The 25,948-nt window shown below is 47.0% G+C and overlaps 1 protein-coding gene across 12 annotated transcripts in view; it reads right to left on the bottom strand.

The window, feature by feature from the left end:
* Nucleotides 1–9,513: 9,513 nt before the first annotated feature.
* Nucleotides 9,514–25,948, bottom strand: part of AGAP1 (ArfGAP with GTPase domain, ankyrin repeat and PH domain 1) — a 301,042-nt gene continuing 284,607 nt past the window's right edge. For all 12 annotated transcript variants that reach the window (XM_023930576.2, XM_086898932.1, XM_023930573.2 and 9 more), the window contains 2 exons: nt 10,247–10,502; nt 9,514–9,839 (listed from right to left, as the gene is read on the bottom strand). In XM_023930576.2, the coding sequence (XP_023786344.1) occupies nt 9,636–9,839; nt 10,247–10,502 (460 nt within the window). In that variant the 3' untranslated portion in view covers nt 9,514–9,635. The remainder of the gene's footprint in view (nt 9,840–10,246; nt 10,503–25,948) is intronic.

The following is a 25,948-nucleotide window of genomic DNA, read 5'->3' as shown; positions in this document are numbered from 1 at the left end:
AAAAAGGGAAAAAATGGGATGTTTCCCCTACTCCCATTATGGGAATCAAGAGTTTTCCTTCAAAACCTCCTCCTGACCTCCGTTGCTTTGCCGTAGGATATTTTCTTTATTCCCACGGCATCAGTGGATGCCACCAGCTGGGAGCGTCTCAGGGGTACACAGGGGTGGGCTCGGGGTAAGGTGAGGAACGTGGGCATGAAAGGCATCCTTAAATCTGCTCCACCATCCCTGAGCACCAGGATCTTCCAGGAGAAGCCAGATCTTAGGAGGGTTATTAGGCAGAGAGAGCAGCCAGCTGTGCCCATCACAAAATCAAAACCCTCAACCCTTCAGGAGAGCAAAGGAGGGGAGGGACAGATGGTTCCTAAAAAAAGAAGGAGCACTACTACAGCTTTACACCCAGGGGGAATCCAAACCGAGTTCTCCCTCGCTGCAAGTTCACATTTCAAATCCAGAACACAAAGCACCCACCTCCTGCCTGGGTGCTGGAGGGGTTGAACGGGGTGGGGAAACTTTGCAGGAACAAAGGGGTGCAGCTGCTGTGTGACAAACCAGCCATGTGACCCCCAAAGAAAGGGGGGAAACAACAGCCATAGGCAGTCCTGAGGGTTTTCATCCCCCACGGTGCTGCTGGAGCTTCCCTGGAGCACTTGGGAATGAGGAGCAGAAAGCTGCCCCAAATCCCCACCTGACAGGAGAGGTGGGAGACTGGATGGGCAACGAGGAATGGACAGGTCAAGGCACAGCAGGCTGAGAAAACAAACCCCAAAGCCCCAAATCCCACCCTGTGGCAGCCCCACTCACACCATGAGGATACAATTTCACCTTTCCAGCCCTGGCCAGGTTTTCTCTGGAGCAAGATCTGCACTGATGCCCTGTGGGGCATCTTGTCCTTCTTGGTGGCTTTGGGGTCATCAGGACTGTGACAGGGGCAAGATGCCAGGAAAAGACACAACTCCAATCTTCTGCTTCTCCCTCTTTTGGAAGAAAACCCCCCACTTTTCCCACCCTTCCTCATCTCTGAGCACCCCCAATTTCTCTGCGGTGCGTGAGATGAGCACAGATTGGGCAAACCACAGCATTGGCTCTCTCTCCATGGTGCCCTTGTACATCTCAAATGTCTGATTTCATCCTTCACACCAGGGTTCTTTAAATCTTCTTTAAATAATCATTTCCCCCTCTCCTTTCAATGCACATTTATGGAATTTTAGGGTTATTCTATTATTATTCTGCTATTATTATTATTCTGCTATTCTCCACGGACCACACAGCTCCCCCAACATGATTCAATTTCTTCCTGCAGGGACCTTCCCAGTGAGTTCCCAGTTTGCCCTGCTGAAAACCCATCACCTCCTGCTTCCCTCTCCATCACCTTCTCTTTGTCTTCTCCTTGAGCCTGCCCAGATTCCCGATTTCTCCTGGGGTTCTACTCAGGACAAGACCTCTAAAACTGTAAACAAACATCAATCAGCTGCCATTGTTCAGGGCTTGGAGCTGGCTCCTTCACAGGAGCCGAATGGAGAGCCACCATTTCCCTCCAAAGAAGTGATTAGGCCATGCCACATCCTGACCTTAAAGATGTTTTATTATTCTTACTTTAAATGATCATTTGGACCAATTTAGCAGATACAGATGTAACAGTTACCAGCCTAATTCCTTGGATCACCTCCAGAGAGCCTTAAAGCCAAGGTGCAACATTTACTGCTCCCCTCCTCAGGGGGAAGAACTGTTTTTAATGAAAGCTCCCATATTTTTGGCCAGGAGATCTGTCACTCACTCCACAGGCACTTCCAGAACTCTTAGATACACACCCATTACGGCCCAGCTGACTTACTGCTTTTTAATTTATCAATTTGCAATCAATTTATCAATTACTGGCTCTTCTGGCATCCCAGCTCCTGGATAATCCTTCATCTTTATTGCTGGCAAAGAGTGGCAGGATCTGAGCAGTCACAGGAGAAGGAAGCAGCTGGGGCTCAATGAAACCACCAAGACTCAAGGGAAGAACGAGCTGAGACCAACAAGTTTTCTTGTCTTTATTAGAAAGAGACCTATACAATATAGCAGCCTCTCTCTGCAGTACTTTACAGCTTTTTTGTTTCCTTTTTGTTTTTTTTTTTTAAATTTTGATTTTTATTTTTAATTATTCAGAATACTGTACAGCTGACACAAAAAATCTTGACGTGTAGAGAGAGAGAGGGAGAGAGAGGAAAGGGGAACATAATACAAACTGGCATACTTAATCAAACCCAAATCATAGGAAACAACAAGCAAAGTGAAATGTTTGTCCATCGGTTTAATTACAGTACAAACAATATAAATAAAGCATCATTGAGTCATTGTAAAACAAACTTGCTGGATGAGGTAATATAAAAACAACAACAAAAGACTTTTTTTTTTTTTTTTTCTTTTTTAGAATTTCCACACTGTCTCGTCATCATTTATACATTATTATTTACAGAAACAGAAAACAAAACAAAAACCAAGCCCCCAACAACCCAGAACTTGCTGTAAAGCCTGCCATGTGCTCAGTATCTCCTGCCTCTACCCTGAGCAGGTGTCCCCTCCTCACCTGGGCTCCCTCCCCTACTCAACTGGAAAGACAAAACACCAAAAAGCAGAAAGACCTGAAAGATTTGGGGGCTGAACACAAAATCCAGCCTTTGCAGGTGGCCACAGGTTGGAGCTGCTCAGGTGTGGGTGGGCCAAGCATTTGAGATGTGCTCAAATCCTGCTGGAGCTGTGGGGTTTGAAGGCAGCAGCAGCTGCAGATCCGAGCTCCTGGCCATTCCAAGCTGAGTCAAATCCATCTCAAAAGGAGTCCCTGGTGTTTCAGGAGACACTCCTGCCCCAAACACCCCTCAGTCTGTGCCCCCACATGCACTCTACAAGTGAAAGGTGCTCTTGTGACAGTGACACAGTAAAAGGAAGCTGGGCCAAACCCTGGAAAGCTGGGACTTGCACGGTGCTTCCAGAGGATGGGCACATCCTCTTCTCCTCAGCAGATTCAGTGAGAATCCAGCTGAGTGAGTCCCTGGCCATGGCCCTCTGCAGCTCCTTCCTGCCCTGCCAGACCTGCCCTCTCCCTAGGGACTGCCCCTGGAAGGACAAGAACCCAAAGCCAGGGTAGAAATGGTGTCCACACCACCAGGTCAGGTGTTCCCAGACTGTGGCACACGAGCCCTCTGCAGCTGAGGCTCGTGGTCCCCTCACAGCAAAAATTTTGGAGCCAGTCATGACCAAGAACACGTGGAGGGAGGGATGAGGAGCTGCCCTTGGGGAAGAACCCACCTGGAGGCAGCTCTTGGGAACATCTCCCTTGGAAACATCTCCCTGTTATCCTCAACAGCCCCAAAAGGCAGCGGGACCCGAAGCGCCGCTGAATCCCCGACAGCTCGCTGCTCCCACACTCAGATCCAGCCAGAAAGATGAGTCCCAAGCAAATTTATATTAAAAAGAAATGATCTGAAATGCGAGACTCCGTCCTTTCCACCTTCAGAACCTCCTTCCCTGGAGCTTCCCACCTGCAGTGGTGAGCTGGGATTTCTCCTCTCCAGCAAGGGAGGGATTTTTCCCCTCCAGTCCTGGAGGCCAAACTCAAGGTTTTCACAAGCTGGATGTTGCTGCCTCAAGGAGTTGGATTTTAGGAAAACCTGTGAGGCTGCAGCAAGCCTGGGCCTCATCTCCCTGCACCTCTCCATCCCTCAAGCCAGTGTTCCCCCATCCTGCCTCCTTGGAAGTCCTGGTCTGGCTCCAGCTGGGAAATTTGCTCGTTTGGAAACATCCAACCAAAGCCTGGCTGCAGCCCCTGATGGTGCTCAAGGGGATTCCCACAAACACCGACAGCAGTGTGAGGAGCAGGCACCAGCACACACACACAGCAAGAAGTGACCTCCAGGTGACAGCTGAGGGCTCAGGACACCCTGGCTGCACTTCACCCATGGGTTCAACTCAGCTCAACCCCTACATTCGGGATGCAGATGCCCAAAATCCCCACGCTCAGCACCAAAACCCTTCCTTGGTCCTGCAGGAGTTTGGGGTTTGCCTTAGAGCCGTCTCTGTGAGGGGTTCTCCTCCTCATACCCTGCAATTCCTGAGGACCAGGGAAATGCTTTTAGCTACTTCAGCTCTCAGGAACAACAAAAAACCCCAAATGGAAAAGCAGGGAAGAGCTGGAGGTTTATTCACTGCCAGCAAGCAATGTGGCCACCATCCCCAGGGCATGCCATGAGACCTCTGAAGCGTCCCCCACCCACCCCCCTTCACATTTTGTACAGAACACACAGATGTAAAAATGAGTAGCTCTGAAGCACTGCAAATCAGCCAGTCCTTAGCACTGGAAGCTAAAAATAAAACCACATCCAGAAAATCCATGGCTGAGGGAAGGCTGAGGCTCTGCCCACCAGCAGAACCGACCGCTGCCGCCTGGATGTGCCACAGGGGTTTGGGATCCAGGCAGGCATGGGGAGATGAAGAGGTTAAAACTGCTGAAATGCACAAAGACATCTTTATTTTATCCATCCACAAGTGAAATTCTCCTCCCTGAAGATGGTAGTAAATGATGGGAGTTCATTCACCCACATCCCTGAAATGAAATGGGGCCACAAACATGCTAGCCAATTTGGGGCCCTAAAAACATGTCCCAAACTGACCTTTCACTTTGCAGAAATCATGCAATTCCCCTCTCAAAACATGAACTATTCCCAGCTCCTGACAATCCAGGCCAAAACCCCTCAAACCTCCCTTTGAAGTGTGGGACAGACTCAGTAAACTGTCCCAATATTCACTTTAAACATTGGCCCATGCTAAACAAGAAAGCAAAACCTACAAATATCCTAAACCAACAAATTCACCCATCTACACCTCTGGATGTTTTACTCTATGACCTCTATCACTTTTTTTCAAAGAAGAAATTATTTTCCAATAAAACCATTCAAGCCAACCTGTTTTTTTTTTTTGGTAGCTTAGAACTCCAAACTCATTTCAGAACCTCTTAATTGGGGGTAGTTCAGCGTTTCTTTTCCACCTTGAAAAGATCTTTACTGCAGAGCGTTTGTTTTTTTTCCCGTTGTGCAGCAAACACAAGAACATCCAAACCTGGGTTTTCTACGCAGTAGATTTTACCCACAAATCATCAGGAATGGGAAGTGTGGAACTGAGGATCCAGGCCCAGCAGGCAGAGATCCCACCTAAGGGTCGGTGGAGCAGCCTCTGGAGGGGCAAGGAAGACGCCTGACGATGAGATGAGGATGGGGAAGTTGTCTCCTGTCCCACCAAGGTGCCCCAAAGTTTGGTCCCCAACGCTCTCCTCCTTCCCCTCGAGTTCCCCTGCTGACAACAACCACTAAACCAAACATGAAATGACCATTTCACCAACAATGAACCCCAATAACCATCCCTGTTAAGGTGCAAAGGCGGCTCCCCGAGACGTTTGGGAAGGGCCCCTTGGGGACCCCCTTGTGAAATCTGTGCTTGTCTCCACTACCACTACTTTACACTAGAAACTACAAATTACTTCATTTCTCCCGATCTCCATACAAATATAAAAGCTGAAGCTATTCCAACCCCATATAATCTAATTATTCTACATTACAGTGCCGGAGATCACTTCCAAACCCGGATCTGCATTCCCACCTCGACTCCTCTCCCTACGTGACTCGGCCTTCTCTGGCCCAGGGAAATCTCCAAGTGCAGCTAAAGCTTTTTATTTTTATTTCTTTTTTTGCACTAACACACATAATTTAAGGGAAGGGGGACAAGACAGTGAATTAAACAATGTTAATGCTTACATAGTTATTTTACACTGCGCTCAAATGCCTCAAAATCCTCTCTGCCTTCCAGGAGCTCACCCAGCTTTCCCAGCAGCACCAAGGTTCTCCAAGCTTTTATTTTTTTGCTTTTTTTTTTCCCCCTCCCTGCTACTTTTTTTACCACCAAAATTGGAGATCTGGTAAAGGGAGCCCCTGGCCAAATCTCTGCATTCAGGGCAGGACCCTGAGTTTTCCCAAGGTTGGGTCTTTTTTCTTCAGAAAGACAAAGGAGTGAACCCTCCCTGGCAATACCCAGGTTCAGGTGTGACACATCCGACTGAATTCCACAGCAATTGGACAAAGATAGGAGGAAATATGGAAACAGCAACATCTGACTCGCTTCTAGTGTTTTAGTGATGGATAAAGTGCAGAGGAAGGGGCATTTCAAGGTATCTGGGATGAGAGGAAGGGTTAAGTGGGAAGAGCAATGACCACAGCCACAGACTCCAGAGAAAACAGCTTTTTGGCTGCTGGGATTTCTCATGGACTGGGTCACACTTAGGGCTTGTAAAAAAGCAACAAGAGTGGCCAAACACAAGACAAGGAGTGGGAAAGGGGTGGGAGAATGGAGTGAACAGCGGGAATAACAATTCCTGTGGGATCTCCAAGGAGATGTTGCCTGACTCTGCACCTGGGGGGCTCCAAGAGCAGGCTCTGCACAGTGCAAACACATCCCCTGAAAAGCCTGGGGAGCTCTCAAAGCCAAGCCCCACCAGGATCCAGCCAAGGAGAGCTTCCTCCATCCCTGCCTTGGTGGGAGGGCCTTTGCCCCCATTCTCCACCCTGCAAGGAGTGACTTGGTGACAACAGCCCTGGGTAACCTCACCCGGTGGGTCCCTTCCAACTCAGGATATTCTGGGACCTCCTGACTTTCCCTGGGAGCTCTGACACCTGCAAGGCTGGGAATGCTCCCCACAGACCCCACACCCACACTGCTTCAATGCCAACACTTTTAAAACCACGTTTAGGTTAAAAGCAACTGTGTTACCACTTAATAAAATAATTACTTGGCTTGCCTGGATGCATAATTTTTCCTGTAATACACTGGAATTTCCTCTCCTAAAAATATTCTGTGCTTTTTTCAGGGTTGCTCTCAGAAGATCTTTAGGAAAGGACCACGTACTTTGTCTACCTGGGATCTGCCTGCTGCCCTTGTTTCTCAAACATCACCCTCAGCCCGAGGAAGGTGGCCCAAAGAGAGCATTAAACAACGTAGAGAAAAGGATTTAAATTAGGGTTAAACCTAAAACTCTGAAAAAGAACATGCACTGAGAACTCTGCCCACCGTGGGTTTGAAACACTGGACTTGGTTTTTGGGATACAAATGCCCTGGATGCTCCTTGAGGGGAGCAGCAGGCAGCTCTAGCACCTCTGGGATTGCCATTCCTGAATCCCTGCTGTGGCAAAGCTGCTGAGCACCAGCACACAGAGGGTTCCACAGCATCCCCTTCAGCTGCACATCAGCTAGGCTATCCCCTCCCTGAGGGACCACCTCCAAGTACCAAACATCAGGAATGGTGGAGAAATGGCAGTTCAAACAGACACCTTTTCTGGATTAAAAAAAAATAAAATAAAATATTTAGAAGTATCCCAGTGGGAAGGGAATCAGCTGTGTCTGGTGCAGTCAGCACAGACTGGCTGGAGAAAGATTCCCTCTCCCCAAATACTCAAAGGTCTAGAAAACAACAAAGTACAAAAGGACAACACCACCACAGAAGAGAAGCTGGTCAATATTCCCGTGCTTCCACCTTGATGCTCATTTTTCTCCCAGAATTTTACCTCAAATCTGTCATTTTTCCTTTTTGTTTCCCTTAAGATAACCACATTGCATTTTTTCCTTTGCAATTTTCCCACATTCTGTTTATTTAGAAGCTGCTCCTCCCATTTGTGTGCTGAATGAAACCCAGGGCCCCAAGGAAGGGCACCACCAAAAGCTTGGGAAATACACAAGAGCCAGGTAGATTTTCAAATTGCTATGCTGTGTGCACCTCACTGCCTTCACATAATTGCTCCTTTGCCATCAGAATTCAGTTGAGTTTTCAACTCTCTCCATGATAAACCCTGTCCCCATCCCCACATTGCCATATGCCATTTCAAAAAATAAACATAAAAGTCACTTTTCTGCCTGCCAAAACCTTCCCCACACCAGAATCCTGCTAGTGGGAAGCAGGAGAAGCTGGGATGTGCCTGCTAAGCCCAAAATAATCCAATCAAGTATTAAAACTTGGAATTGCAATGAACTGTCCAGGCTACTTCCACAAGCCATTTTTCTTGCCGAAAGCAGCCGGGCTGGGAGCGCTGCCCGCCGTGGTGAAGGCTATCAATTCTGAACTTAATCAAATCTGATCTTCCCCCAGCCAGAATGGGCCTTTTTGTCTTGGCTTGTGAAAGCTTCCTGACTTGTGGAGTAAAATGTATTTACAGCGCTGAGGAACAGCCTCTTTTCTCCTTTCTAAAAGGTCTCACATGGTTTTTTAAGTTCCCTGTGCCAAAATGTGCCCCAGTCTCCTTCTGATATGTTGCTCCTCACAGGCTTTGGAAAGAAGAGTTCACTGCTGGGAATATTATCAATGGACAATAATGATCTGTAACCCACAGATCCTAACTAGTTGCACATTATTTAGCTCACATCCATTACAGTTTATAAATTAACAGAGATGTCATTTTCTGTACAAAAAAAAAAAAAAAAATTCAATGTATATTTACGGTCTTTTTTTTATTCAAATAGATTTTAAATACATAGAATCTAGAGACACAATACAAAAATCTGTATAAGTTAGGCAATGCATCATAGGAGTGACCAAAAACTCAACACAATTTACCTTGGCAAAATGACAGAACCTATTTCTGCTGGCTGAAAACATTAAAAAAAAAAAAAAAATTAAAAAAAAAAAGTCAGCCTTTAATGCATTTATTAATTTCACCAAACGTACTTGAAATGTTGTTTTCCGTAGCGGTATTCATTATTCCTTTTTGTGTTTCAGGCTTACTCTTATTTATTTTTTCCATTTTGTTTTTACACCAAGGAGACTGCAGTCAAATAACACTCAGCAACTCATTTCCTCTCTTTGGACTGAAAAATTAAACAGATACTAAATTATGACAGTGAATTTAGAAAGGAGGGCTCCAAGGGCTCGAAAGAACATGTCTGAGATAATATGATGCTTCTAAGAATATTGCAATCACATCCAAGCAATCACCGAAGCGTGCCATGTAACTACCTCCTCAGCTAATATGCTTTTTTCTCCGTGATGACTAATCATGTTCTATTAAACAGCAGTAATGCTGGAAGAACTCAACTATACAAGTGTAATGAAGCCAGTATTCTCCCCGGACAGATTAGCTACAACTGATTTGACACATACCATCATAGGAGCTTCAAACCTGACAAACTCTGTGCTTGCTTCTGATTTATGCCGTCAAGCTCTTCAGGAGAAGAGAATGGAAATCCAGGCGTCGCCGCGTTCGGTAGAGGTGAAATGTTCTGATGTGCTTCACTGTCAGTTCGGGAAAGTCACCGGCTCTCCTTCCTTCTGCTCCGGCTCACCTCTCCCCCCGCCCGTCCCTCGGCGCCCCGGGGCTGTGCCGTGTCCCCGGGCGGTGCCCCCGCGCCCTCCCGGCCCGGCGGGCGCTGAAACAACGGCCTGCCCGGCAGCCCCCCGCGCTCCTCCTCGGCCCCTGGCGCTCTCCACGTGCCGGCTGGGACTCGGGGATGGACTGAAGGGAAAAGGGAGATGGAGAGTTACCAGACTCCCAGAGCGGTGATGGGGATGGAGGAATGCGAGGCTGCGGATGTGACTCAGCGAACACGCGAGCGAGCTCCCCTCAGATGATGGTGGGCATCCTCCCGCCGCCGTTGTTGCGGTTGTTGTTCTTCCTGGACAGGTTTGGGGTGGCCATGAGGGCGAAGCGCTCGTCGGGGCAGCCGTACTGCAGCAGGACGTCGATGCACTCCTGGCTGGAGGCCTGGCGGGCGTAGGCCAGCGCCGTGTTCCCGTGGGCGTCGCGCGCCATCACGTCCACGCCGTACTGCGGGGCAAGAAGAGGGGCGCTGTTGGGAGCTGTGCCGGTCGAATTTCGGGAGCGGGTTTGGGATTGGGTTTAAGGGAGGATGAGGGAGCAGGCGGGAGGGCAGCCTGACAACACTGAGCCACGTACGGAGAGAAAGGTTTCTCGAGGGAGGGAGTCGCGCGTGCGGGACAAAATCCGCCCCGGCGGTATTCCGAGGTAAGGGAATCTCTCCTCCCTCGTTTCCCACGCTCTCCTTCCCTTTCCAGCAAGCAGCAGAGAGGCACAAACATGCTTTTCTACCACGGTGCCGCCCTTTGAAAGCCCGCAGTGAGGAACACCCAGCCTCAGGACATGGTCCTTGTGAAGCCCTGCAGGCCCTGCTGCGGGGCACAGCCCAGCCCCCGGGCACGGCAGCGCATCCTTACCCAGATGAGGAGCTGCACCAGCACCACGTTCCCTTTGCGGCAGGCCAGGTGCAGGGCCGTGCGCCCGTCCCCGTCCCCGCAGGTCTCGTTCACCTCCTCCCGCGTGCCGTGGGCCAGCAGCAGGATCACCGTCCGCAAGTCCTCCTCGGCCGTGGCCCTCAGGAGATGCTGGCCCAGAGATAGCTCCAGGCACTGCAGCGGGGCGAGGAAGAGCTTCTGCTCGTACTTGGCGCGGATCCAGAGCTCTTTCTCCTCCCTAGGGAAGCCAGAGGGGACAGGTCATTCTCACCTGGTGTCGCGGCCAACAGTGCTCAACCAACAGAAGGAGGTTATTTCCCCTTTCAAATCCATGTCAAGAAAGCCCTCACGGGAACGGTTCACCCAAACCTTAGGAACAGGTCACCCACACCTTGTGTTTTTAGCAATATTTGTGTTGTCCACCTTACTGTTCCCGAGGCAGCGCTCGAGATCCTCCTTGATGGATGCTGTGCCCAGGGGGTTGTAGGATCACAACAGCCAGGAGGTCTTAAAAAACCCTGGGCCAGCAAGAGGTCAGGGCAAGAGCCCTCGTGGTCACAAAGACCAAAGACACAACAAGCTGCCAGATCCCACTTTAAGGCTGGACAATACACTGCAAATAAAGTGCTCCCAATTTCTGTATCCCAGACCAGAAGTAACCAAATGGGGGCTCTGTCCCCCTCCAAACTGAGTCATGTTCCCAAAGGCATAAGGATGATCCCTCTTGTCTTCCCAAAATTCAAGCCAGTGCTTTGAAGCACCTTTTCCTCCTGATACATCAAAGAACCATCAGAAGCTTTCTGGTGCTATCAGGTTACAGCAGAACAAGGACTACAAACAAGGCTCTGCACTCACCATTTCAAAAATTACCATACAATTGCACGATCTGAGAGCACCAGCCCCAGACAAAGCCCCATTCAGAGGTCCCTCAGGTAATCTGCTCAGCCTGTGAAAACCACAAACATCACCTGAACTGGGTCCTGGCGACAGATTCTCTCCTCTGGAGTACAAAAGGCCAAGCTCTGTTTACGCCTTTCAGTCCTGTTTACACTGCTCCCAGTAATCTAGTGTCAGGTTAGCCCTAATCTGTTTTTAAATACTTATGTAAACATCTCCTTCCACCAGCAAATCTGGATTAGTTTTGCATCATTTCCTGGGACATGTGGAGTGACCTTGCTGTGACCTGCCCGGATGCTTTCAGGCACAGCTTCCCAAAGCAGGCACAGCTTCCCTGCCCTGGCCACAGTTTACCCCACAAACAGGGCCAGGGCTTTTCTTCAGAGCAAAAGTGCAAACAGAAAATTAACACAGGGAGTGCTTCTTTTACCTCAAACCTCTGAATGACTCCTGCAAGCTAAAAGACACACCAAAAAAAAACCCTCCACAACCCATTTGGGCAGTTGCAAATTAACCTTTGATGGCAGGATCTGATAAATGGAGTATTGCTGCAGGTATTCCAGATGGAGAGGAGGAAGAAAAGGAGTTCTGTTATCAGAATCTTTAATTCATGGTTTTTCTAATTACATTTTTTTAAGGTAAGAAGCCAAACTAGAACCAGTGCCACGAAAGGGATAAAGTAACACGCAATTATCTACAATAAAAGGGGCATTCTTGCAACAGTTCTACTCCCAGCACCCATCTAGATTATCTTCAAGGATGTTAACAAAGACCTCACATGATTTTTAAACATACACAGAGGTATTGAGAGTATAACCAACACATCCAGAACATGTTTAAAACATGAAAATGAGGTGATTCAACCTGTGCTGTCCACCCACAGTAACACACACCAGGGCTCTGGGAATTTATTTTTTGTATGTCCATACATCCTAAAGGCAAAATATTCCTCAGATATGTAAGTAATATTTTTTTTTTTAGCTTAGTCAAGGGTCTGCAAATGAATCCCCCTCTCCCCCAGACCATCTTTGGAGTGAGAGAAACTTCTGGCTCCTATCAGAGCACCGATTGCTGTGATCACCGGGGCTCAAGAAAAAGTCCCTTTCTATTTAGGGAAAAAAAGCTGTCTGACACAAGTCTCCCACTTCCAATCACCTCTCAGCCTAAACTGTAATAGTGACACTAAATAGAGAGAATAACTGCTTAGATCAGGCAGAGGCTCTCAAAGATTGAGGCTGCTGGTTCACAAATCTATCAGCACAAATTTCACATCTGCTCTGTGTTGTGTGGGCAATCCTGATGCTCCTGGAGGGATGCAAAGAAGAGATGACAAGAGATGCTCCTGGAGGGATGCAAAGACAGGGATGCCCCAGTCCTGCTCAGTTTTGTCCTACTGAAAGAACAGGAAACTCTTTAAAATTCAATATCAGAGGAAGGAGAATGTGCTCCCACCTGCCTCAGTGCTGGGCACCATGAGTTCACTCAGGAAGATCCAGTTCCACCTTTGGAGTCACATCAAGGGTTGTGGTGGAACTATAAATCAAAATAAAGTGCCTTCAAAGGCCTCAGGCATTTGGGGCAGCACGTCACTGACATCAGTATGCAGTGAGATTCAGGTCTTTTCCAACAGTACAAACTGGGCACGTGGAAGATTTGGATGTTAGGGTTGAAAACGAAACCTCATCAGAGGTAGGAGGAAAAGCACACTGGACTACGCCTCATGGACAGCCACAACACACAAGGACTTCTTTCCAATGAGCATCTAGAAAGGCAATGTCCACAAACATCCTCCCTCCATCTCTGGCACAAACCATTTAATTTGGATGGGAAGTCCTGGGGACTTTCCTGGGAGACATCTGCAGCTCCGCCGCTCGCATTCGTCTCAGAAACCCTGACAACAAGACATAAATACTGCAATTGTTGCTCTGATGCCCCAATTTCACTTCTGGGATCCACAGCTTGTCTTGGTTGAGGTTTCATTTCCCCCAAGGAAGGCCAGTCCAAGAGCAGAGTTGTCAGCAGTAGATCACTTAACCTCATTGCAGTTCCCCGGAGGACCACTGCTCACATCCCCTGTTAGTTAATGAGCTAAAAAATGAATTATTGGAGCGGTCAGCAATAAGCAGGAAGAGGAGGCACAGTGTTTCATTTCAGCCAGCACTGACATACCTTTAAATAAATCAACTGAATAAGAGTATGAGGAAGTGTGAGGGAGAGCAACTCATCAGGAGAAAGACACTGAACCAGTCCCTAAAATAAAGGCTAGTAAATATTTCCCTCTTTTCCTCCCTTAATTGCGATGCTGGCAATTCTAAATGACCCTCTCCACACCAGACACCTCCAGCTGTAGTTGTCAAAGCCAAACCAAGACTCTTTCAGTGAACTTTCAACAGTGGAGTGCTTGTCTCAGGACCAAATCAAAGCTGGTGTGCTGTAGAAGCAACATCTTCACGTGCTCTGACGGTCCCAATGACACCGAACGCTGGAGAAGGTCTGAGCTGCCTCTTCCTCATATGCAGCAAAACAAACATTGTAAGCTCCTAGACAAACTTAGAGAAATGAATGACAGAGCTCTAAGGTCAGACATTCTTTGAGCCTTTTCTCTTTAAATATCTGCCTTCGAACCCTGATCTGTATCTGCTGGTTACACAAGGGACAAATACAGCAGAGGATCACTGCAAAACACTCTACAGAACCAGGAATGAGTCACTAATCTTGTCCACAAAGTGCCACCAAGCTCTCTGCTCCTGCAGGAGTCTCCATCACTCATGAACCCCAACATAGTGTGGTGTGAATAATGAAACTCTTGCTGCAGCAGCAACACTGTACATAGGTAAAAAGGTTATTAGAAACAGATGAAAATTTCAGTTCTCGGTTTATTTTGATCTAATTAGGTTCTTGCTTCTCAAGATAATGTCCAATTATTTAAATTACTCTGCCAGCCACATCACATCATTATTATGTGGAAACATAAATATTGGGCACTGGAAGGGGGGAGGGTAAGCAGGGAGCATCAGAGAAGAGAAAAAGCAGATTTCCTCTGAGCACAGCCTCGCTCCAGGAGCTGCACTGTGTTCCCCAGCCGTGGGTTTGCACTGGAGATGCTCCTTGAGGAGCCCACATCCTACACAGCTCAGCCCCATCATGTGGTTTTCCACCCTACAAATCCCATCAGAAGCCTCATCCTGTTGGTATCCACCCTTCATCCCGACTCCTCCTCGCTCCCATTCACCTCTGCCTTCAGCTCCATCTGTCCCTCACAGATAACCTCGTGGAGTGACATCAGGAGGCAAACACGGAGAGGACGTGCAGGGTGGGAAAAAAAGTCGTGTTCATGCAGTGACCCAGAACTGCCTGAGTAGGCAACAGCACGTGGCTGGAGAGCCTGGGAATTTGCCATCAGAATTCCACAGCTCCGGAGCAAGAGCAGCCTTGCTCTTCCCAAAGCATGACTAAAAGGATGAATAAAATGCTGTGTCGTTATCCAGAGTTACTCACCACTTGCTAAAATAGATCAAATTCTGAAGGCTGAATTAGAAAGACGGTGGACAGCAGGTATTTACCATGGCACAGCATTGATTCCCCACCACCAGAAATAAGAGCAGGCTTCTTTCAGGCACTTTGAAGTGAAGTTTTATCCTCCACACCTCTGACAACACTGAAAAGCTCCTGAATTTTTTTCATCCTTTCTTCTCTCTTGCTAAAGGAACTAATTCTGTAAGAGAGGAGGCCTCTCAGTGGTGTCTCCACGGTCGCTGTGCAGGTGCTGAGCCCGTGTGTTGCCATTTCTGGTTGCTCACTGAAGTACAACCCTTTAACGCTGTCGTAACCTGGCCAGCTCAGCAAGAGCTCTGCCAAATTTCCTCTCCTGTTGGCCAGCTGACAAGGTTAATGTGTCTCTTCCAAGAAAATGAAGTAAATCTAACCCACTGCACCTCCCAAACTCCTGGAAGAGCCCCAGGATGTGTCATTAGCTTTGTGGTCCAGCACACAAGGAGCACACATCACCTAATGACCGGCGCAGGGCAGCTGGATGTGCTGGGGCTTCCCCATTAAACCACATCACAAACTGTGATGATCCAAATAAATGGCACTGCTTTGGACAGAGCTGGTGCTGCAGTGTTGGGATGGGTGAAAGGAAAACATTGGGGGGGGTGGGGGGGTGGGAGGACAGGATTGAAATGTTGGAGAAAGGTTCACGATGCTTTTAATTGCAACAGCAAAAGGGAGGGGGGAAGAAGAGAGGGCGAGAAGAAAGGGGCTAGCAGCAAGGAATTTCCAAAGTGCCTTCCTGCCCCGAGCAAAGCAGGAACTGGGAGGAGAGGCATGGAAGAGGAGCTGGGAACAATATGCTGAGAAAACACAGGGGCTTCCTCTCTCTCTGCAGGAGAAGACCCCTCTGCCGCATTGCAAAGGCAGCGCTGAGCAGCTGAGCGGCTCCGCGCCCCGCATGCCTTCTCCGCCCGGCCACGTTGCTAAGGGGGAAGGCACGAGCCCACCGGGAATATCCAGGTCCCTGGCAAACAAGAGGGCTCCAGACAGCAAACAAAGACCGATGGGTATTTATTCCTTAATTACAGAGAGCTTTGAAGAAACGGGTCCACTGTAAATCCCGCCTGCCAAGGGAACGGACCGCGATTTATGCGCGCTGGGGTAAAGAGGAAATAAATATCTCTCTGGCTCCTGATCAATATTATGAGTGTTTTGCCAACCTACAGGGTGTTTTATGAGCTGTAAGGACAGAAAGGGATCATTAATAATTAAATAAAGTCAACCTATTAAGCTTATTACTTGTTACAAGTTAAACATCCCTGACGGACGAAGGGCAGCCCCATAGGAGAGCCACGGATCAGCCAACCCGCGTCTTGCCTCGGACCCTGGTCCAAGTGAGCAGTGTGGTAGCCCAGCCTGGAAATGATTTAGATACTGGCTGATGGGGAACTTATCTGCCTGAGAACTGTGTCCAACACTCTTCAAATTTTGTCCAAGAGACAGACAATTCAGTGCTGCAAAATCATGCCAAACTCAGGTTACTTCTCCTACTCTCAGTCCTTTTCAGCCAAACCAAACCAAACCAAACCAAACCAAACCAAACCAAACCAACACAAATCCCTGGAAGTGTTCAAGGCCAGGCTGGTTCTGAGTAACCTGGGATAGTGGAAGGTGTCTCTGCCCATGGCAGAGGTTGGAATGAGATGATCTTCAAGGTCCTTTCCAACCTGCACCATTCCAGAATTCTATGAAATACAGGCCGTTTCCCACCAGCAGCACCTCTCACTCTCAGGGACTCATTTCCTGAAGGCCCCAGCTCTGGACCTTCTCCACCATTAACTCTCCTATTCCATTTTGCAGTTTTCCTTTCATAGCTGTGTGTTTCAGGGGAAAAAAAAAAGCCCTGCTGTGTGTGAGAGAGACAGAGATCACTCATTTGTACAGAGCTCAACGTGCTTCTCAAATTAATCACGTCTTGCCTGACACTTACCAGTATCATCATTATTTGGATTTGCTGGAGCTCCTCCACCCTTTTCCCCCTCTCCTGACAGCATTCCTGACACAGGGCTCCCAAACAGCTCCCAAACAGCTGCTGTTTCTGCACTTGTAGGTTACCCCTCCATGGAGTAAGCAGCACCACTCCTTGAAGTGCTAATACACCCCCAGGATTTATCGCTGCCCAACATTAACAACCAGCCTGGCCGAGACATCAAGGTTTACTGACTTCAGGCTTTTCAGATAAATACCCCTCAATTGTGGGCTCTGATTTATCACAGAAAATTGCATCCAACTTCTGTTTTCATTGCACGACACTCCATCTAATAATTTTTAAGGTTTACCAGATAAAATATATCACACCTGAGGTTTACTCTGTGCAAAGTTAAGCAAAAGCCGTGTGACATACAACAGCAGGGGATACTGTGGGTACTAAGATAAGGCTTATTAAGTTGAGAAGAAAGATCCTAAGGGTGACAACTCTAAGCCCTGCAAGTTGCTTAAGTCTTTTCTCAATAAAAATCCAGGTTTTTACTTTGTTCTGTACAACTATGTGAAATGAAAACCGTCCCTAGAGATTTAATAAAAAGCTTGAAGAATGCCGTAAGTTGTTCTTTTCCTCTAACCCCAAAAGCCCTGGAATTTTTTGAAAAAGCATTGGCAGTGACATTTCAGAGGGAAAAACCTTAACAATGGTAAACCGTAAGGATACAGAGCTCACCACTGTCCTGAGGAGACCACAAAGACAACCAGGGGGCTGCAGTACCTCTGCTATGAGGAAAGGCTGAGAGGATTGGGAATCTTCAGCCTGGGAAAGAGAAGGCTCATGGGAGACCCAATTGTGGCCTTCCAGTTCCTGAAGGGAGTCAACAACAAAAACAGGGAGACCTATTTACAAGGGTCTGGAATGACAGGGCAAGGGGGAATGGGTTTAAACTGACAGAGAGTAGGTTTAGATGGGATATTGGGAAGAAATTTTTCACTGTGAGGGTGGGGAGGCCCTGGCACAGGGTGCCCAGAGAAGATCCACTTCCTGGATCCCTGGAAGTGTCCAAGGCCAGGTTGGACATTGGGGCTTGGAGCAGCCTGGGAGAGCAGAAGGTGGCAGGGAGTGGCACTGGATGAGCTTTAAAGTCTTTTCCAACCCAAACCATTCTGTGACTCTGTGACTTTAAACACACAGATTGGTGAAAGTAATTTAAAAAGCACTGAGAAGAGTGGAGGAAGATGGATTTCTCCTAAGGTTTATAAGAAGAGACTTTACAAGAGTCTGGAATGCAAAACTCAGGAACAACAGCTCCCTTACACCCACCCTCTGCTGGCCAACAGGATCCTGAGTTCAGGATCTGAATCCTTTTATATGCTGGCACATAGGTATCAAGGTAAACATCCATGCAAAATTTAACCCAAACCATATCACTGCACTGGCTATCCAAAAAAAAAAAAAAAAAAAAAGAAAAGGCTGATAAGTGAGTTATCACTGTGTGGTTCTAGACAGACACATGAACTGCTTCCATTTCTTGGGTGGGCAACCTCAACCCTTGGGCACACCACAAATATGACCTAAAACAAGCCAAAAGCTGCAACAGTTGCATGGGAATGCTGAAACCAAGGAGTATATTAGCTTCTTGCCTGTTTTCAGTAATAAATATATATATATATGCAGGGAATAGTAATTGGAAACATGTACCTAATGCATTTCATTACTCGTGTGTAACCACACTTAACCTGATGTCTTAAGTGCATAAATCAAACTGCATTGTGCCAGTACCTAAAGACAGACTGGAAATTTCAATTTGCCATTTGATATACAGTCACTCGGGTTAGAAGATTCCATTAATTTCCAATTTGTTAACACTAATTTTCTCCTATAGCAAGGCCGTGCTTAACACAGCAGTGTTTTAAGTAGAGCTCACAAAACCATTACTTATTTTTTTGAAAAGGGAGGGGAAAAAAAAAAACAGGAAAAAAAAAAAAAAAAAGAAGATTCCCTTCTCCAAGGTGGCGGGTGGGGAGCGACACACAAATATTGCAAGGTATAAATCTCAATAATCTGTGGCAGGAGAGAGACGGAGCGAGGTGGCTGCGCGAGGTGCCCCCATCGCTGGGCAATGTGGCGTGGAGCAGGGCTGTGCTCCTCCCATCACAGTGCATTAGGGATACCATAACAGTCGCTGATGTGAGCTGCTTTGGAACGGGTCCCATGGCAAACACGGCACAGAAGAGAAATGGAGCTTTTCCTCTGCTCGCCCTGCTGGAAAGTGGAGGAGCAGCAGAACTGTGAGTGCCTCATAAATAATGGGGGGGGAAAAGAAACCCCCTCACAGGGGGATGACAAACTTTCAGAGTAGAAAGAGATCTCAACTGAGAGTTTGCTTGAGGCTTCCATCATAGGATCAATTAGGTGGGAAAAGACCTCTAGGATCATCAAGTCCGACCAATCCAAAATGGAAAAAACACGCTGTGGGCTGCAGGAGAACCTGGTCTTCACCCGAGGATCAAAAACTGGAAGAGGATGGTCTAATGGCAACGCCTCACAAAGACCTTCAGAAATGTTTCTTGATCCTTTGTTAACAGTAACTCCTACAATTTTGTTTGCAAGGAAAAACAAAAATCCTTTCACAGAGCTTTAATGGTATCTTAATTCCAGTAGAAGCAGTAAGATGATGCTCTTTGGAATATTTGGGAATAAAGAACACCCTCCAACCATTACACTGAATTTATGTAAGACATAAAAGAGAAAATACAAGTAATAAATGTTGTGTTAAAGAACAGACTCTGAAGAAAAACACATTTGGAGCAGTAAGCAAATAAAACCAACTGCTTGCTCTGTACAAGTCAGCAGTGGGAGGCAGTTGAGTTTGGAGGGGAAGGTCCAACAGCTGAGGAGCAGCCGGACGATCCCTGTGGGCAGCACTTCTGGGATCCGCATTCTAAAGATGCTGCAGGGAGCTCTCTGCTGTCCAACTCTTCCCAAGGGACATGGAGCTATCCTTTCTGCTCCCCTCACCTTCTGATGTCTCCTCATTTGCAGATAAAGCATCACAGAATCCTTAAGTTTGGAAAATACCTGTAAGATCGAGTCCAACCTTCAACCAAACACCAGGGCACTTATTTCCGTGTCCACTCATTCCTTGAATACTTCCAGGGATGGTGACTCCTCCACCTCCTTGGGCAGCCCAATGCTTAACCCCTCTCAGTGAAGAAATTTCCCTAATATCCCACCTGAAGCATCTCACTGATGCCAAGAACTCTACAGAAATTGTTGATGTCATCAGACTCTTCCATCAGTCTCTTTTATTAATAGCTATTTTAATTTAGGAAAAACTATGTCTTTTTTGGCAACTTAGAGATCCCAAAGTATTCCCTCCATTTGGACTTGCCTCTGTTTTAGAGGGTTGCAGGTGTTTGATGCCCTTCTCAAACCATAAATCATAATTACTTAAAGAAAGACTGTTGGTAGACCTGCTCATATTTCTGGAAAAGCAAAGTGGATGAAGAATTTCCATAGAATAAAAAGGGATGAAGACCTGAGAATCCTCAGCAGTTAACACCCAGAGAAATCCATGAGGTTCCTCTTGACTAAAAACTTAAATCTCAATGCTCTTTTTTTGGGTTTAGATGTTCATTTCCAACAATGGGATGCACAACTCTGGGGTTGCCCAAATGTGTCCCAAAAGGGTGAGATTAGAGATGGACGTGGCTTTCAGAAGACATGGAAGTGCTCAGGTCCTGCTGAGGCTTCTCCAGTGCACCCCTGCTTATTAATCACTTGCAAAGCTTTAGGCTTTTATGATTTACAAGCCATAAGGTGGGTGTTTGACAGTGGGAAACCCACAGAAATCCTGACAGCAAAGAAAATCCGCACCAGGGACACCTGCCAAAAGTGACAGCAAGTTCCACTTGGAGAGCAACTCAGAGAGAGCTGTGCAGGGATTTAAAAGCTGAATTAAAGCCAGAATTGAGGAATTAAAGCCTCTTGCCCAAGTGTTCCTGGTGTGTAAGTGCTCTCTCTCTGTCTCTGTCTCTCTCTCTCTCTCTCTCCCAGCTACTTCCCTGCAAATCCCTCTTTGGGCCACATTTGGAAATTATTTAAAAAAGATAAAATATCCCTAATCTGTTACCAATTAGAAGAAACATGTGAATATTATTTTCTAATTTGTGACTCAATCTTAAAAGTGAACTCACTGAAATAATTACACTGGCTCCTGAATATTCCTATTGTGCTCCTGAAAAAAAAAAACCCCAAACCAACCAAAACCTAACAGTGGGTATGTCCTCTACTGCCTGAGATGTCCTGGGGCTGAATGTATCAATAAGAACCATCAAAGCCCTGGATGTGGACTGCCAAAAACCTGCAATTTCTGCTCCCTGGCAGCTGCAGCCCAGGGGTTGCCAAACGGATTCGTTCCCTCCCAATGGTCTTTGTACAGTTTGGGTTTGTGGAGAGGCAGGACGAGCCAAGGAGGCCCAAGTTGAGTGGCCAACACAAGGTGTCCAAGCTGTCCACTGCACAAGTGACCCCTTCCAGTTGTAGGAACTCTGAGCCAGGGTTTATGAGAGCAGCAATGGAGATTTCTTTGTAAAACCCAGACGCAGCACGACTTGAGTGAGTAACTCCTGAAAATTGGTAATTTCCTGGTGGTTAGCAGGAGAAGGCCCACCAATGGGGAAGCAGAGGCTGCTAATAAATTTATAGTGCGTTATATGCCAATTAGACCCCCTCAGCCCTTCAAGAGGCAGCACCACCAATCAGGTTATCATTCCACAAATGTACTCTTTAGGGCTGAGCTCATCACAAATCAATCCTGCATTTCAAGTGCAATTTTCATTAGCGTTAGCCGGGACTGCACTGGTGAAACAATGCAGGCAGGTATTTTCCTTCCCCCCTCTGAGCACCCTTCCCTGATGCCTTGTACACAGCATTTGCTCCTCCTCGTGCACAGCCACGTCTCAACTTCAAATGGTAAATAATCATTTTGAATACCACATTAATCCTGCGCCCAACCAGATTTATTACACGCGTCACACGCGGGAGTTTCGCCGTCACTCGCAAGCCAGCCGTGAACCCCGTGCTTAAATTACATCCTTGTATCTGACCATGCACCATGCAAGGCTCTGTCAATACCAGGAGTCAGCAGCTCCCTCAGCTTCTCACCCTGTGACATCCACAAGTGCCAAGACACTGCTTGTTTGGGAGCTCAGAAAAATGGAAAAATACGGCAATAAATACTCTGTAAGGTTTAGCATCTGCTTTAAACCTCTGGTCACAGCTTAAATCACAGCTTTTCCTCTGTGCAAGCAACACTGCAATTTGGATGCTCTTCTTTGCTTAGTTTCTGCTGAACAAGGCCAGACACAGCCTTTAGTTTTAGCTTTGTAACCTATGGCAGCACGGAGACGCCTCCTGCTCAGGAACACAGGGCGACTCGAGTCACCAGGAATGCATTTTCTGTTTCTTTTGCTTCTCCAGACAGGTACAGACCTTGGAGGAGCACACACAGAAACCCATCAGAGAATACCCTGAGTTGGAAGGGACCCACAAGGATCATTAAGGCCAACCCTTGGCCCTACATGGACACCCCAATAATCCCACCCCGGGCGTCCCTGAGCGTGATATCCAAATGTTCCTTGAGCTTCTGTGGGCTGCTCCTGCTTCTGGGGCCATGAGAACCCAACCTGACCCAAGCCTAGGTGGGGTTACAAATGTAACATCCATGTTAGAATTAGAGAACGAGGACCTCCTAATGCAAGAATTCCCAAAGGAACCTTCACTTCCCTGCTTCTCAGCCAGGTGAAGTCCCCTCGAGTCATGGCAGGACCAAATTTTACTTCCTAAACTGCCCCTGCCTCCACTCATTTTAAATTTTATGGAGTCTCTTCACAAAAAAACCCCACAACATAGGAAGAGCAGTGCCTGATGCCTCAAGCCTTGGGCTGTCACCTGCATCTTATTTCTACTTAACCTCTTAAATAACATTGGAATTCACTTTGTCCCCTGATGGGCGCTGTAATGAGAACCTCCTGTCAATCACGGCTCCATTAGCCGGGACAGACTTTCACTTCCTGAAACAATTTATTGGATTCCCAGAAGCGAATGGGCCTTGCTCCTTTTGAGCCGGGTTTTTTTGGGGAGCTATTCAGTGGGAGCGGGTGTCCCTTCTGTCCCTGCTGAGAGGGGCATTGTTCCCCCTGTTGGCTCATGGAAACGGCTTCCTGAGCTGACCCACCTCTCCTTGTCCCGGCCAGGCCGAGTGTTTGCCAAAACTTCTTTGGGCTGCTCAGTTCACCGGCGCAACACAAAACCCACCAGCTGTTTCCAGCCACTGGGGCAGGGGGAGAAGCCAGTCCTGCTGTTAACCCCTTCCCGACACAAGCCCGGAGACCCGGAGCCCGTCATCCCCAGGGCAGGGGAGCGGGACTCTGAGGTAGCTCCCTCTTCCTTAAAAACCAGGATCTGCTCTCATTTAGCATGAAACTAAAGGCAATTTTGTTTTCCTCTTCCTCTCTCTTGGTTACAACTCAAATTGCAGCTCAAAGAAAAAATCTTACTAACAGGGGCTAAAACCACTTTGGCTGGAACATTATCTTGAGAGGAGAATTTCCATTTCCCTGAGTGTGTGCAGTCCTTACGAGGTTCATTTGCAATGAGTCTATCTGTTTTGATGAGATAATAAAATGCATTTTATTTAAAAATATCTCCATTTCTGCCCCCCCTGCCCCCCAAAGAAATTTAAATGGTCAGTTAATCTTTCTGCTTCAGAAACAACCCACTGAATAAATACAAGAGGGCTCAAGATTATATAAACCAAGATTTTTTCCTATTCTAACACTGGTCTCAAAGACTAAAATACAGATGTACCTGGGCATTGGCTGTGTGCCTTTTTAGTATAAATCAGTTTAACTTTTAGCCTGGGAGAGGGGAAAAAAATGGAAACAAGATGATAGTTATCTCCAGCCTTCTGTGATTCTCGAGTCAATAGTAAATGGGGGGACTCGTTAGTGCCATAGTGATCCAATCAGGATGAAATTATGCAGTCATGTAAGAAATAATATCTATTAGGCTAATTTAATCAACGAATACTTTACAGATGAATTAGAATGCAGAATCCAATTATTTCAAACATTTGGACTGTCAACCGCTGTGTTTTTGAAGCGGTGGAAGGGGAGAAAAGGAAAGCTTAAGGATCCTTTTAAGACAAGGGTGGCTGGGCTGTGTTTGTAGCAGGAGAGCTGAAAAAGGCAGAAAAACTGACAACCACAATCAGCACCTTCTGTGTCTCCTGGGGCACCTTCCTCTGGGATATTGTCATGGACAGCTTGATCTGCTCTTTGCACTGGCTCATAATGAGTGTCCCAAGTCTTGGTGACTTCCCCTGGCCAGTCACCCTTTCAAAGGAAGGTTCACACTCTAATGTCATGGAGTCTCTTGTTCTTGGGGAGGGAAGATGTGCCCCTGGGTTGGTGCACAACATCCTGGTGCTGCCCAGCTCCATGGATTAGACATGGCATTTATTCCCCTGGAAAACCAAGGTGCTGCTTTATGGCACCATGCAAGGAGATGCAAAAAGAAATGGGACAGACAGAACTACTACCAGAAGGGGAAATTAGTTTAAAACACCACTTGACTCAAAAAGTAGGGGACAAAACTGGGGGTTGTGAGTACACAAACCATGATCCAGCCTGACTCAACATCTGCTCTGCTGATGCTTTGAGAGGATGATGAAGCTTGCCAGAAAACAATCATTGCTCCTCCAAGGAGACTTTGGGAAACTTTATTGAATGAAGGCACATCCCATGCTCTCTGTGAGAATTTTCTCCCCAGTCCACTGGAATTGCTGTTTCATAAAGAAACAAGAGCAGCCACCCTCTGCATTTTGAATAACAGAACGGTTTGGAAGGGACCTTCAAGACCATCTCATTCCATCCCCTCTGCCATGGGCAGGGACACCTTCCACTATCCCAGGTTGCTCAGAGCCTCATGGAACATCTCACACACACAGGGCCTGTCCATCCCATTTACCATCAGAGCAGTTATTTCAAGACCTGAAGATGGCAAAGGTGCATATTTTGCTCAAACCTACAGCCCAAAAATGACATTTTCCCCCTCTTATCATTAGCAGGAGTTGTTTGTACAGAGAGAAACGAGGCAACAAGAATGTGATGGATGCTTTAACCATGTGGAATATCTTTCACAAAGAGCTGAGAGAGTTTCACCACAGAGCTTAAACTGAAAAAAAAATTCACTTCACTCTCTGGGCTTCAGCAATTCTTTTGACTGTTTGAGTGATATGAAGAATAGAGCAAAGCTGGTGCCTGCTGCAAAGTGTGGATGCTCTGTAAGGTCTGTGCTGCAATTCCCAACGTACCTGGGATCCAAACATTTTTCTGCCCTGTCATCTGGAGTGGTAAATGGGCTCTCTTGCTTATTTAAACATTTAATGCTCTTCTGATGCCCAAATTATGCCTGTTTCCTGTGATGGATTAGCACAGAATACAGCAGTGACAATTTTCTGCAATCTGTGGAATATCAAATTTTGATTACTTCAGGAGGAAAAAGTAAAGTTATAAGCAAACTGATTGATAAGGAGCAGAGGAATACTTCATGTGGTGGCTCATTGGGAGCCTTGATGAATGCCTGGCAGGACTGTGATGAGTCCCTACAGAAGACATGCAATAACTCTGAAGAAATTTAAGGTATTTATTGCTCAAATAAAACAAAACCAAGTGACATGGCTAGGTGAAGTAGCACTGGGTGATTACAATCTGCTGATCAAGACCAAGTGCAATTCCATTTTTTTTTTGCAGAGCAAAAAAACAAAGTAATTCTCCAGCTTGCCCACAGAACACTGATGGTTACTTTGGGAATTTTGGATGCTGGCTTTCTTCAACGAGGAATGGGGCTGCTCCTAAGTCAGGTCTGTATGGAGGATTATCTTCCAGTTAATGCTGACTTGATCTACTTTTGGGTGGCAAATTATTTAGCAGTACCTTCTTAAGATAAAATGATTATATATAAATATATCCATCCATCCATCCATCCATCCATCCATCCATCCATCCATCCATCCATCCACTCCATAAAGCTATAATACATGTAAAATATATAAGGTTGGACTTGATGATCTTGGAGGACCTTAATGATTCTATGATTTTCTCTCTTTCTCCATGAACACATTCCCTGGGCTCCACTCCCTTCCAGCAGCAGCTTTTCCAGCTGTGAGACTGAGAGGAATTCCCAAAGGAGCATCCCTGACACGGTGCAAGCACTGCCTTTTGCTCCACAGCAAGGTGCAGCTC

The sequence above is a fragment of the Cyanistes caeruleus genome, chromosome 7, assembly GCF_971803275.1.
Source record: "Cyanistes caeruleus chromosome 7, bCyaCae1.hap1.1, whole genome shotgun sequence".
NCBI classification, from domain to species: Eukaryota; Metazoa; Chordata; class Aves; order Passeriformes; family Paridae; genus Cyanistes; species Cyanistes caeruleus.
Note: the sequence above shows the minus strand (reverse complement) of the source record. Positions and strands in the feature narration are given on the sequence as shown.